General features: G+C 42.2%; 1 protein-coding gene across 5 annotated transcripts in view; it reads right to left on the bottom strand.

Annotated features, from left to right (window-relative positions):
- KLHL3 (kelch like family member 3) overlaps positions 1–12,688 on the bottom strand; it is a 49,278-nt gene extending 36,590 nt beyond the window's left edge. The window contains exons 1-4 of one of the 5 annotated variants that reach the window (XM_081185572.1): positions 12,652–12,688; positions 10,083–10,138; positions 6,617–6,673; positions 4,877–5,090 (exon numbers count right to left, since the gene is read on the bottom strand). In XM_081185572.1, the coding sequence (XP_081041698.1) occupies positions 4,877–5,090; positions 6,617–6,665 (263 nt within the window). In that variant the 5' untranslated portion in view covers positions 6,666–6,673; positions 10,083–10,138; positions 12,652–12,688. Of the gene's footprint in view, positions 1–3,503; positions 3,527–4,876; positions 5,091–6,616; positions 6,674–10,065; positions 10,139–12,651 lie in introns of those variants that run through there. The other 4 variants (XM_081185573.1, XM_081185574.1, XM_081185571.1 and 1 more) reach the window with 4 other exon arrangements.
- Positions 12,689–13,378: the final 690 nt, after the last annotated feature.

The following is a 13,378-nucleotide window of genomic DNA, read 5'->3' as shown; positions in this document are numbered from 1 at the left end:
GCTTCCATGAATGCATTAACTATGGATGCAAGACAGGCTGTTCTGGTAACTGCTCCCATCAAAAATATGAACTGCAATGCACATCTACGTGCTCAGAAGTAAATCGTTACATGGCCCAAGTACTGTAAATAGTTCCTTGCAGGGCGTCTATCATTAGTGGTGGTATTCAGCAAGCAATATGAGAGTCCCCACAGCAGCATTTCTGCAGCCTGATGCTATTAAGTTGTTGTGGATGACAACCCCTGCTTGTCAGAGATGATGGAAGTTGTAGTCCAAAACATCTGGAGAAGGCTTCCCAATAGGGTTTCAGACTGATCTATAGATAGAAGTTAAAAGTGATTACGGAGGTTCATCCCTGCTATCCTCACTCCTCCTTCCTCTAATTATTCCACTGTCAAAATTCAGTTTGCAACTTTCTTAGGGCTTGAAATCCTCACCTTGAGCTCACCAGGTGACCTAAAGGAAGACCCTCTCTCTCTCTCTCTCTCTCTCTCTCTCTCTCTCTCTTTCTCTCTCTCTCTCTCTCTCCCACAACCAGCAATTTGGGGATAATACTACTTTCCTACCTTACAGGGGAATTTAAAGTTTACAAGACAGTGGGTGTGCAACACTCTGATTACTCAAGAGGGATTCGATGTTTTAGCAGTATTACACACATTGGTTATAATTAGCATTTCTAGTATCATCAGTCATCGTCACCACCACTGTCATTCCTACATCCAGGCAACTGAACTCAGCTCCATCAATTTCAGCAAAGTAGCAATGCTTGGAGCTCTGGGATTTCCAATACTTTTTTGCATCCCGGTTACTACAAGAAAGGAAATGAATGCATCCCTTCCAGTCATCCCACTCCCTTTCCTGCCTCTAATGCCATTTATTTCTCACAAGTTGAAGCCAGAAAGAAAGTCTGACATGCAGTCCACCCCCCATACCCTGATGTATATTTTTCTTCAAATCAGTGCCCCTAAGTTAAGTGGAACTTCATCTCCAATAACTGTTTGTTCAAATGTTTGTTCTCTATGTTCTAAGAACAGGCTGGGGGTTTTGTTAGTGCTGCCCAACCATCACCTGAGATGTCCAAGGTTGCACAGAACTTAATGCTCAGGATCATATTTTTATACGCATAGCTGTATTCTATTATAACTTCTTATGCGAACCAAGCATATACATATTTCTATGAAGCCTGCTGAACAACTACCTTTAATAATATATCCACAGCTTCCCCAGCTATGGCCCCATGAAACAGCTCCTGGTTCTACTGTGACAGCTGCCTGCAACTTAAGTCTATTAAATGTGGTCGTCTCTCATTCTGAAACCCCACATACAGTTTATAACAAAGCTGCTTCCTTCTCACAAATTTATTTCATCACGAACAAATGGGCAAAGTCCTCAGATTCCAAACTCATAGCAATTCCAGTGGGAGGTCAAAGCTCTCAAAGAATCTAGGAGCAAGTGTGTACATCAAGATAACCCAGTGCACAGGGAATGAGGCTGAGCTACTGATAGTGTACACTAAGTCCACAGTCAAAAGCCCCCATCTCTCCCTCTCTCTGCAATTATTGGAGAGATGTACAGATACACCATAAATGTGTGTTGACACCAAGGATTAGAGACCAGTAGACTGAGTAGAATAAAATGTTTTGCCGATACGGTTTTGCAATAGGCACTGGATGGATCTCACCACAATCTTTAGCACAATCTTTAAGCACATGCCAGGAAAATGAGTTCTGAAGGAAAGAGAGAGAGACCATCTTGCAAGCCTGACAATGTTCACTTACAGTGGTGCCCCGCAAGACGAATGCCTCGCAAGACGAAAAACTCGCTAGACGAAAGGGTTTTGCGGTTTTTGAGCTGCTTCGCAAGACAAATTTCCCTATGGGCTTGCTTCGCAAGACGAAAACGTCTTGCGCTTTTTGCAAGTTTGTTTCCTTTTTCTTAACACCCTTAATACAGTTGCGACTTGACTTCGAGGAGCAACTCATAGAACGCGGTGTGGTAGCCTTTTTTGAATTTTTTGGCAATTTTTGAAGCTTTTCCAAAACTTTTCCGACACCGTGCTTCGCAAGACGAAAAATTCGCTAGGCGAAAAAACTCGCGGAACGAATTAATTTCGTCTTGCGAGGCACCACTGTATTCCTCTCCAAACACTGGGTATCAAACAGAGCAAAGTGCTTCCTCGTGATACATTCCCACACTGACATGGGATTTATTTAGAATATTTAGATACCACTCAGTAACAAAACGTTATACTTGTGTGTGTTTTTTTGGGGGGGAGGGCAGGTTACAGTAAAAAAATATAGGTGAATACAGTCGTACCTTGTATGCCGAACGCCTTGGTACTCGGATGTTTTGGCTCCCGAACGCCACAAACCCAGAAGTGACTTTTCTGGTTTGCAAACATTCTTTGGAACCCGAACGTCCAACAGGGCTTCTGATTGGCTGCAGGAGTTTCCTGCAGCCAATCAGAAGCTGTGCTTGGGTTTCCCAACGTTTTGGAAGTCAAACGAGCTTCCGGAAAAGATTCCGTTTGACTTCCAAGGTATGACTGTACTGAAACCACATGACTGAGCTTATTCACACAGGTCTTGCAAATAACGCACACAGACACTTCATGAGGCTGAAGGACAACAATTAATGGAAAATGTCTACATGACCATAGTAACACATGTGGGTGCAGTTATTTGGACATATAGTGCAGCTCAGTGAAAATACACCATAAGGAACAAGCTCTGACACAGCTCTGGGCATATGAAAGTGGGATGTTCCACTGATTTCAATGAGGCATTGGATCTCAACCTTTAGAAAGAAGTATCTGAAGCAGCATTCCATCACAAACCGATAGCAGCAAAAAGTTAAAGCATACTATACTATGGGAAGGAACTGCATCTCATGTTTCTACTGCTTCCATACGCAGCAGAGCCTCAACTTTTTTCCCTTTTCTGAAGGCATCCAGTTCACAATGTGAAGAGGAAGTGCTCTGCACATCCTGTTTTTCCAAGAAAGCAAAACTAAGTATTCTTTCCATAATTGTTTCATGCAGTTCAAATCCCGTCACAATGCATGAAAAACACATTTCTATTTTGTAAAGTGGAAAACACTGCTACACCCTCTCACCGTGTTCCAAGTATTATGTTTTATAATCTTAGTTAAGCATCACGGATATTGTAAATGAACAATACAAGACAAGGCCCTTCTATTATGTGTACTGTACCTATTATTGTTTGCCTTTTCGTGTGCTATGTTACAGGTCACTGGTGGTACTGGTTTTGTCTCTGCTTTAGAAGGAGACATAGGCATTATCTCCACAATGGATCTGTAAATGTTCTACACTCATGTTGGTTTAAGTGTCTAAAATACTGCCAGACTGGTTAAGATTTAAAAGATCTGAAATAAGCAACCAAAAGTGAGGTAAGCGTGCTCAGTATCGTTTTGGCAGTTACTACCAAACTGTAATCGCTGGCTCACTTTGCATGTCTTTCCTTATATAATTAACTCTGATTTACATTTCTTTATGGAGCGGAAGTCTATCATGTGACCAGAATCACATCACAAGATCAATCACTGTGTTGATCAACCACAGTGATGATCCAATCACATGACGTCCTCCATATCAGGGAGCCACAGGTGGATCACACAAAGCCATTATCTGTCTGCACATGCCAAAAGCCCCACACACACACACAACCTCATACCCCAAAATAAGTCAAATCAGCAACTGTGACAAAAAAAAAAACCCTGCAGCAAGCAATAGTTACTAACATGCCACATCAGGAGACCAGATTGTGTGAATCAACCCTGTGTTACTTTACTAAAAATTCTAATGTTTCCATAGCAACTGTTTGGGCTCCCACAAGCACACTTCCTGTACTTTTTTTTTTTTTAGTTTTATTAAATCCAAACAAGTTAGCCTTTCACCTATGTAATTGCTGTGCCAAGGAACGAAGTGGGCATGTATTTGCGGATTAGAAAGTGAATTCCAGAACAGCTGAAAAGGGGGGGGGGGATAAATTAAAAGGGAAAGCGGAGTTCAAGCTGGAGCCAGCAGACCTGAATTTAATCACTGCTCCTGCATTCTTAATGTGTGGCCGGGCTACTGCCTGCTGTTCACAAGTCAGACTTCTCACTTAATCACATAGTTGTATTCTATTGTGCAAACGAAGCAGATATAGAATTCTATCAAGCAGATATGAGGATTACCACCTTTTTTATGTGGTTATTAAACTCAAAAGAATTAAGTTAAAAGCCTGGCCCGATCGAGGAGGAATGGTTGCTCTCAAAACGACGATTGCCTCCTTCAAGTAGCAAAGACTCTTAAAACTGCACAACCACAGGGCGCCCCAGGTCAGCCGCTTGCAAAGCGATTTTCAAGTCTGAAAAACACGCCGAAAAGAAGCGGAAGGAGGGAGGCAGGGACGGAGAGAGGAAGAGAGAGAGAATTTCAAACCAGGGCCATCGGAGGCAGGAAGTAGGGAAGGGAGAGAGAATCTGGAAAAGTGATGAAGGATTCCGCGATGAATGAGTCCGGGGTGGGGAGGGGAGGGGAGGGAGAGAGCTCGCACTGTGCAAACATCACACATCTCCAAAATACAAATAACAAGACAGTCTGCCAGCGAGCAGGAGGACTGACGATCCTTTGGGCCACGACAAACAAACGCACGCAAATGAACCGCGCCACGCGGAAGGTTATTGCAGCAGCTAACTTTGGGAGTGATGCTAAATGGATCCGGCAGGGCTGTCCTCCCATGGGGATCGATCGGCCCACCGGAAAGCTCGGCATAACCTGCCACCCCTTCCCTACGCAAACACAAAGGCGCCTGCACTCCTCCAGTCGCGGACAAACACACACTTAATTCCCTCCCCTCCGACCCGCACAAACCTCTCGTCGTCCATTGTGCGCAGCCGGAGTGGAGCTTGAACTCTGCATGCACCCTCGTCTCCTGGCCTCGGGCAACGCCGCCGCCACCGCGTCTCCCACCGTTGTCCTCCTTGATCAGGGCGCAGCGAGCCGGCCGAATCAGTCAGCGCCTGTGATTCAGCATGGCTGCAGTCGGCTCCCCTCCTTCCCTCCGCGGAGCTGCTTCCTCTCGCTCCTAAAGCAACAGCAGCAGAGCTTAGCGTTGCAGCAGCAAACAGAACACTCCCTACCCAGAGCTCCCCGCTGCTGCTGCTGCTGCTGCTCTTGCTTCAGCCTCGGCAGCCCACTCCCTTCTGCCTCTCCTCCCGCTCCAAGCTTGCTACTCTACTAGTCTCCTGGCAACAGCAGCTGTGGGCATAGGTGCATTTGCACCGCCCCAGATGCTGCATTTGCACAGTGCATCCTCGGGGCCTTTTTTATTTTAAACATACACACACTTGGCAAATGCAAGAGAAATCACGTGCTCTTCTCCTGATCTGGTAATTCACCCTGCTCCCAGAACTGACGCTTTTTTTGGTTCCCTTCTCTCTCTTTTTTTCTACAGGATGCATTTGCATTGCATCACTTACCTATCTGGATTTTGATCCCGTCCTGTTCTAAAGTCCCCCAGCAAAGGGAGCCACCTACTTAACACATAGGTAAAAGGCCAATGAAAAGAGTAAATATTAACATCCAATGACACCAACCCTAGAAATAAAAAGTATTTCAGAGTGGGCGAGGGCAAACTGATGCAAGTATTAGAATGCAAAGCTACTGCCCACCCTTTCCTCATCTGAACCACTGGCTAGGCTCTCCTCTTGCAGCCACAAAAAAACATCCTGGGAAATCTAGGCTGTATTCCTAAACTAAAAAGCATTCCCCACTGAACTTGGAGCATGCAGGTGACCAAGTTCCCAGTGGGATTTGACTCACCCTTAAATGCCATACAAAGCTCAAACACACTTGCCGAGTTACAACTTTTCTTGTAATCACTGCAGCAGGGATCAAGCCTGCAGATTCCCGTTGCAAATGTGTTCTTACCTTCACTAGTTTGCCTGTTTTCTATCTATAGTTCTGTTTCTGTTTATTTATTTATAAATCTAATAATCCTCATTATTGAATTTGTATACTGCCCTTCATCTGAAGATCACAGGGTGGTTCAAAACATAAAAATACAACATGAGAACACAAAATACGCAATCAAACAAAAGCAATAACCACCACACCGCCTGGTTGAAGAGGAACATTTTCACCGGGTGCCTGAAGTATGTAATGAAGGAGCCAGGCAAAACTCCCTGGGGGGAGCATTCCACAGATGGGGAGCCACCGCAGAATAGGCCTGCTCTTGTTTTGCCACCCTCCAGACCTCTCATGGAGGAGGCACACAAAGAAGGAACTCACATGATTATCACAGCGCCTGGATTGATTTATGTGGAGTGAGGAGGTTCTTGTAGTATTGCGGTCCTAAGCCGTGTGAGGCTTTATAGGTCAAAAACATCACTTTGAATTGGACCGAGAAACTAATTGGCAGCCAGGGCAGTCCAGCCAGGATTGGTGTAATATGCCCCCGTGTTTTCAAAAAGAACTATTCAATCAAAATCAAAAATTTCATAACCCATTATATATTAACCAAACAACTACACAGCTCTGTCTTTGCAGTAGATTTTATATATTGTCACACAAACACGCAAATGTAAGCAGTTTTCTGAAATATTTGAATACCTGTCTGCTGAAGGACCAAACAGCCTGTTCTTTCATCTGTCCTATACATTTCCACTCCTACAAAGAGAAAATGGAACATGTCAGAGGAACACTGTTGGTTTGCCAAGACTAACATCGAGTAGTAGTGGGTAAGAGTGAGCTTCTGAATCCTTGGTTATAACTAAGTGATCTTAGCCAGGTTGCAGTTTCTCAGCCTGTTTACCATATGAAAAATGGTTAATTTCCATTAGCGGTCAAGGTACATCTTTTGTCAACAGAATACAAATGTATTGCTTCCCTGAAAACTTACATATAACATGAGTCCTTTCTCTTGCCTACAACAGGCTTTTTTTCCTAGGTGTGCTTTTCCTGCAGTTTGTCCACTTTATTGCTGTCTGCCTGAAACCATTCAGCAATTTAATTTTTGTCCATATTGCATTCCAGCTATAATGTGCTACAGTGTGCAGAAATAATGTTTATTTAAGCATTTATTATTGATACTACATGCTGCTTGTATCTTAGTCTCTCCACCACACCTGTTAGAAACCAAGGGCAAGCGGACTACAATCTTAGCATGCATTTAAAGAACTTGCACATGACAAAACAGGTCATGCCCAAATACGTATTGGACAAAGCATTTCAGCAAGGCATTAAAAGTATCCTTTGTCTACTTCCAAACTCCCTTCAAAGCTGAACCAGTGGAAGTTGTTTTTGCTAGAATTCCCATGCACTGCCCTTCCCTATTAGCGCTGCTATAATTCTAAATGTACTTATTTTGATGCTCCCATTGAAATTTCTAGTTAATATTTTTAGAGTCAATGTTTTAAGCTAGCAAGTAATTTGGAAAGCTGTTTGAGAGGACGAGTGGAACTTCCTTATCATCTCCCATGTTTAATTTAAAAAATCTCCTAAGGATAACTTTCTTTCCAATGGGTTTTTCCCCCGTTTTGGACAAGAATTCAACAAGCAAAACATTTTGTTAAACAGAAATAGTGATAGCACACAATTAAATACACATGAGTTATCCAAGGTGGGGAGAAGGGCAGCAGGGAGACATTGACTGTACAGTGGTACCTCGGGTTACAAACACCTTGGGTTACAGACTCCACTAACCCAGAAGTAGTACCTCGGGTTAAGAACTTTACCTCAGGATGAGAACAGAAATCGTGCGGTGGCGGCGCAGCGGGAGGCCCCATTAGCTAAAGTGGTACCTCAGGTTAAGAATGGTTTCAGGTTAAGAATGGACCTCCCGAACAAATTAAGTTTGTAACCAGCGGTGTTGTTGTTTAGTCATTTAGTCGTTTCTGACTCTTCATGACCCCATGAACCAGAGCATGCCAGGCAGTCCTGTCTTCCACTGCCTCCGCAGTTTGGTCAAACTCATGTTAGTAGCTTCGAGAACACTGTCCAACAATGTCGTCCTCTGTCGTCCCCTTCTCCTTGTGCCCTCCATCTTTCCCAACATCAGGGTCTTTTCCAGGGAGTCTTCTCTTCTCATGAAGTGGCCAAAGTACTGCCTTGTCATGGCGAAGGGGCTTGTATAATTCAGAGAAGCTATGAGCTATGCTGTGCAGGGCCACCAAAGACGGACAGGTCATAGGGGAGAGTTTTGACTAAACGTGATCCACCTGGAGCAGGAACAGGCAAGCCACTCCAGTATCCCTGCCAATAAAACTCCATGGACAAAAACAACCAGAGGTACCACTGTACAATTAAGCAGGGTAGAAAAGAAACCACATTTTGAAAACTATTAAACTCCTCAAAATATGAGGTGTGGATGATGGCTGTTGAGCAAGGACTCTAGGCTCTTATTAATTCCTCCTTGTCCTATGAGACATAAGAGCGCCCCATAAATTTTCTACGTTCAAATTAATCACAGCCACATAAATGTGTTACTGTAATGAGGTTGATTTCAGCGTGGATAAAATGACCCTTTCAGCACATACCTGATGGAACATAAAGTACAGTGGCATCCACCACTCACATTTGAAACTTTGGAATAATGTTTTCCCATAAAACTCTGTGAGACATGGGTAGGTAGAGGAAACTGTATGAAAAACTAACAAAAACATTTTAAAATAAACATGGATAGTATGCTTAATGCCTTGGAAAAGCAGACCTAAATGTTAACTGAAAGCTTCCATAGTATAAGGGTGTGAGAGATTATTTATGAGTCCTACATACATAACTGCAATATTGCCAACTGCAGCTCTGTGCCTTAAAAGCTGCAAGTACCTCTTCTCACATAACTGTAGTCCTAGATAGATGGAAAAACACTCTGCCATACATCTATTTCCACATGTTGAACCCAGTGTGCTCCTGTTTTGGATTCTAGCCAACCATGTCCTCATTTGAAAGAGTCCATAATAGTTCCCATCCCAACTTTTCCAATTTCCCTCCAACAGTTGGCAAGCTCAGGGCTTGGAAGGTTGTTTTGAAGGGATTTCACCATTTTAAGGAATTTTACCCTTAACAATTATTCACACTTCTGCAAACCTTAGGGTTCTTGTAGCCTGTTAATACCTCCTTCTTGTGCATGGCTGGTGTAGTTTTGGACACACAAGGAGTGACACGCAAGAGTCACTGTTAAGTTTCCACAAGGCCTTGCAACAAAATGTTGCACAATATCCCTGGAGTTTGCTACCTGTAGCTGAAGGGCTTGAAAAATAGAAGCCGCATCTAAGACTGGGTAACTGATCTGGCCTGGGCTTTTCACCATGTGCAGAAACTGTTTTTGAACATTTAAAAGGGAAACCATTCTGCACCAAAATCAATGGAGCATGAGGGTTTTTAATGCAATTCAGTGCTTGACTTGGCCTGGGAGAAAGTCTGACCTTGACTGCAACTCAAGCATGGAGGGTTTTTGTGTGGGAATCCAAACCCACTTCACAACTACCGTAGTCTGCAACATTAACAGTGGACTGCAGTGCCAGGGACACTGTAAACTACTCTCAGGAATGAGGCACAGCAGCAAACTACACTGCAGTTTTATATTGCCCTTAGCTCAACCTGCACTTTGGAGATAAAATCAATGAGTGCCGTATTTGCTTTGGAATCTCTCTCTCTCTCTCTCTCTCTCTCTCTGTGTGTGTGTGTGTGTGTGTGTATTTTCACACTAATTAAGAACTAAGTTCAAGATACAGTACTTTGGGGTAGGTTTTTTCGGAGGGAAGCAAGGTTGGATAGACATACTGGTGCCCAATCCCAGGTAAATTAAAATCCTATGTATCTCTATTGACTTTTCTGGCCAGCCCTGGAGCATTTTAAAACAGGTAACCTGATTTGCAGCAGAAAGCAGTGTGTCTCCTCCAACCTCTCCATTCCATTTCCCCCACCATCTGGTTTTCCAGGTGCTCCCCCATCAGTATTCCATACCCACTGAGAACATGCTCAGTTTCATGGGGCTATTGAGGGGTGGGGGTGGGCAAGGGTGTTATAAAGAAGTTTTGTACTTAAGAACTCAGTATTACACTCAGCCTGCAGCTACCTCCTTTTGGTTTGTGGGCTCTACCGTTTTTGCCACATAAGTGCAGGCACTCTCCCCTAAAGATCAAGAGAGAGAAAGAAAGATTGTTTTAAAGTGAAGGGCAGCATCATCAAAAGTATAGGACTCTCTCAAAAATCTTACCCTAGCAACCCTAATCAAGACAGTAGAAAGGACCTCTTAGCTTTCATAAATTAATTCACATGGAGACTGATCTTTTTCTGGAACCTCTGTAATCCTAGCTCTGACACTGTGTGTTAGAATCACTAGCAATCCAAATCTTCAGATTTGCTGTGCCAGCAAATGAATGCTTAGTATTATCACACTAGCGCCAAGGATTGAGATTTAGGCAGAGTAAGCTTGAAGTAGAAAGAAAATTGGCATTTATTGCTTACATTATTCAGCCACTTGATTTCTCTCTTGAAATCATTCACACAAACCTAGCATTCTGAGGACTAATTCTAAGGCTGCCAGCACGCTAATCCACTTGCAGCACAAAAATATAGTTTCTCTCAACCTGCAATTGTTCATGTTTGTCCTCACATGTCCTTCTAGATCCTGCTGACCACAAGGATGGGTGTGGTTATTTGATACACATTTGAAAACCTTCCCCTTGGTAAGGTTATAGGTGGTTGTGATGACATGTTTTCAACGTACATATTGTTTTTTTCCCCTTGGCCTTATTTATGTGGGACTTGGTTTTTGTTTGTAAGTCCCATTAGGTTGCCTTGGGCAAGATAAAGCAACTAACGGATTTAACAAATAAATAAGTAAGTAGGTTATCCACACCTTTTCCTCCTTGCACACTCCCTTAGTGAATGGAGGAGGAAGTGGCGATTGTGATCTTGGTATACACCCATCTGTGTCATTGGGCAGTAGTGGATACACCCCCATTGCCAGGACTGCCTACATGTGTTTTCAAAGCAGTATTGAATAGGATCAGTCCACAATGACTTTTAGTTGAAAAATGAAACAATTGTCTCAAGAAGTGCTTCTTAGAGGCAAAAAATATGCAGCAGATCTAAATTATGTGTGGACTATTTTGCCAATATTGTTTCTACTGATTCTAGAATAGCCCTAGGCTACAGAACTACACACATTTTGGACTGCGCTGAACAGACACTTATTTCTGAGTAAAGACATGCGATTGTAAAGCTGGCTATTTTAAAAAGAGATACTAAGTTTGAAAAAGAAACTGATTTACAACATGGAATAGATAACCCTCTGGGTCCCTTCCAACTCTACAATTCTGTAGGTTTTAATTCATTCATGCACTCTCCAAGTTGGTCAATATAGACTTCATGTATTACTACACATTCTTTTTTCAGACATTATAAAATTGTCATTCTTCTGAAGCAGCAGCAGCAGTTGGTCATAGGCAGCTAGAGGCTGCTTTGGATCAGAATTTGACCTCACAGGTATCTATTTATATGACTGAAGTCTATGGGTCAACATTTCTTTGTGACATATTTGTATTTTGAAAATCAATCACTACATCCTAGTGCAGCAAATATTCACTCTACGTAACAGCCATTTAGGAGCTGAACAAAATATAAACAGATCTATAAACTCTTGCATGTTGTAATCCATTGACCTATTTTTTATGTGCAGCTGCTTTATGAATACTTTGTAAGTGTTGAAAGTCATAATTTTCCAGAATTCTTGCATAGCCCAAATTACAGAAGAGGTTAAAGATCAAATATTATTTTATAGGATTATTTGGACTGAGTAGCGCCAAGATCAGATCAGTTGTTCCCCTGGTTGCTCATTGGTTAATGATTGTTTTATGCTGCACAGCAGTGCAGGTAGAGTTGTGCTTTCACAGGTAATTTTTGGATAAGCTTATGCAAAGCTGACTTTCATTAGAGGTCTCTTGGTCCCATATGTTTGCTTCTTTTAAATGAACTCGGACTAGAACTCACCTTTCCCTGCAGATCTATGCCCTCAGAAATTATTAAAACTGATAGTAAACCAGATGCTTTTCCAGGCAGTTGAGGTACTTGTATGAATAAGCACCACACAACTGAGCAATTATAATTAATCCCAATTAATTCTTTAGCATTTTCAGCAGTTAGGAACAATGTTAAATTTGGTAAGATCTATGAGACAGAGCATTAAAAAGGTCAGTTAGTTGTAGAAACAGTCAATTCAAGTCCACCATTGCTGATGACCTTAAGTAACTTAGTATCTCTCAGCTTAATCTCTGATATTTGATCTCATGGCTCCTTCACCAATGAAAATCCCTATGTAATGAACATACATGTGCAAATCACCATCAAGTTTAGGATAAAAAAAACCTGTTAGTTATACCAAACACTGAGAACAAGCTTAGTTATTAAGCATTCCTCTCATTTGCTTTTATAAGCACACACTACATGTGAACACCATCTTAAATTGTTGTTAATGTTACAGTATATATAAAATGTGAATACTCAGAAGAGGCACTGTTAACCATATGTGATAAATAGTATGTTGACTTCAAAGTTTAATCTCATAGCTCATTTAGATGTTGTATAAATTATTTCTAATACACCTGCTTACTAAAATTTCAATTTCTGAACTAAAACCATACCTTTCCTTCAGGGTAGCATGACAAGATGTATGGGATTACAGCATCTTGCATGAAATGTGTCACAATCTGCATTGTTGACCGAGAGCTTTTCAGCATATCTATCCCAAGAAAGCTGGGGGGAGGGTTCAAGGTCCCTCTTCCATTCATGTAAACATGTAAGAGACAAAATTGAGACTCCAGGGCTAGATCTAATCCAAAGAAAACACAGAGGATCTATGGAGAAACAGTCTGCCAACATATGAAGCAGCCAGAGCGGCGAAGACAAGACAATGCACAAAGACCACCAAATATCAAAAGTTAAAATGTTGTAGAAACTAAATTGTAGAATTTAAGCGCACAAGTTGTTTCAAGCCAACATATTCACATCAAACTTAATTTTGCCTGTGTTCATTTCCTTTCATATACAGCTGATATATGAAGGGGGAGAGAAAGCAGGCATCTCTAGACACAATGATGATTCTAATTGACCAGATAGTAGGCAGTGAATTATGAGGCTAAAAATAAAAGCACAGGGTTGAAGTTTATTTCCACTTCACCAAGTTAATCACTCATTAGAGCGACTGTTCAAACTCATGAGCAACTAAGCCTCCAGCCCTCATTTCAGCAAACCCCGCACTCTTATCTTTAAATGTGACCCCCCACTCTTATCTTTAAATGTGACATCTCAGTGAACATTAAAACAAGCAGGTTTCCAATGTTGTGATCCCACATATAAAACACAGGTTAA

The sequence above is a fragment of the Podarcis bocagei genome, assembly GCF_964188305.1.
Source record: "Podarcis bocagei genome assembly, chromosome: 2".
NCBI lineage: Eukaryota > Metazoa > Chordata > Lepidosauria > Squamata > Lacertidae > Podarcis > Podarcis bocagei.
This window is presented reverse-complemented; position numbering and strand designations above follow the sequence as displayed.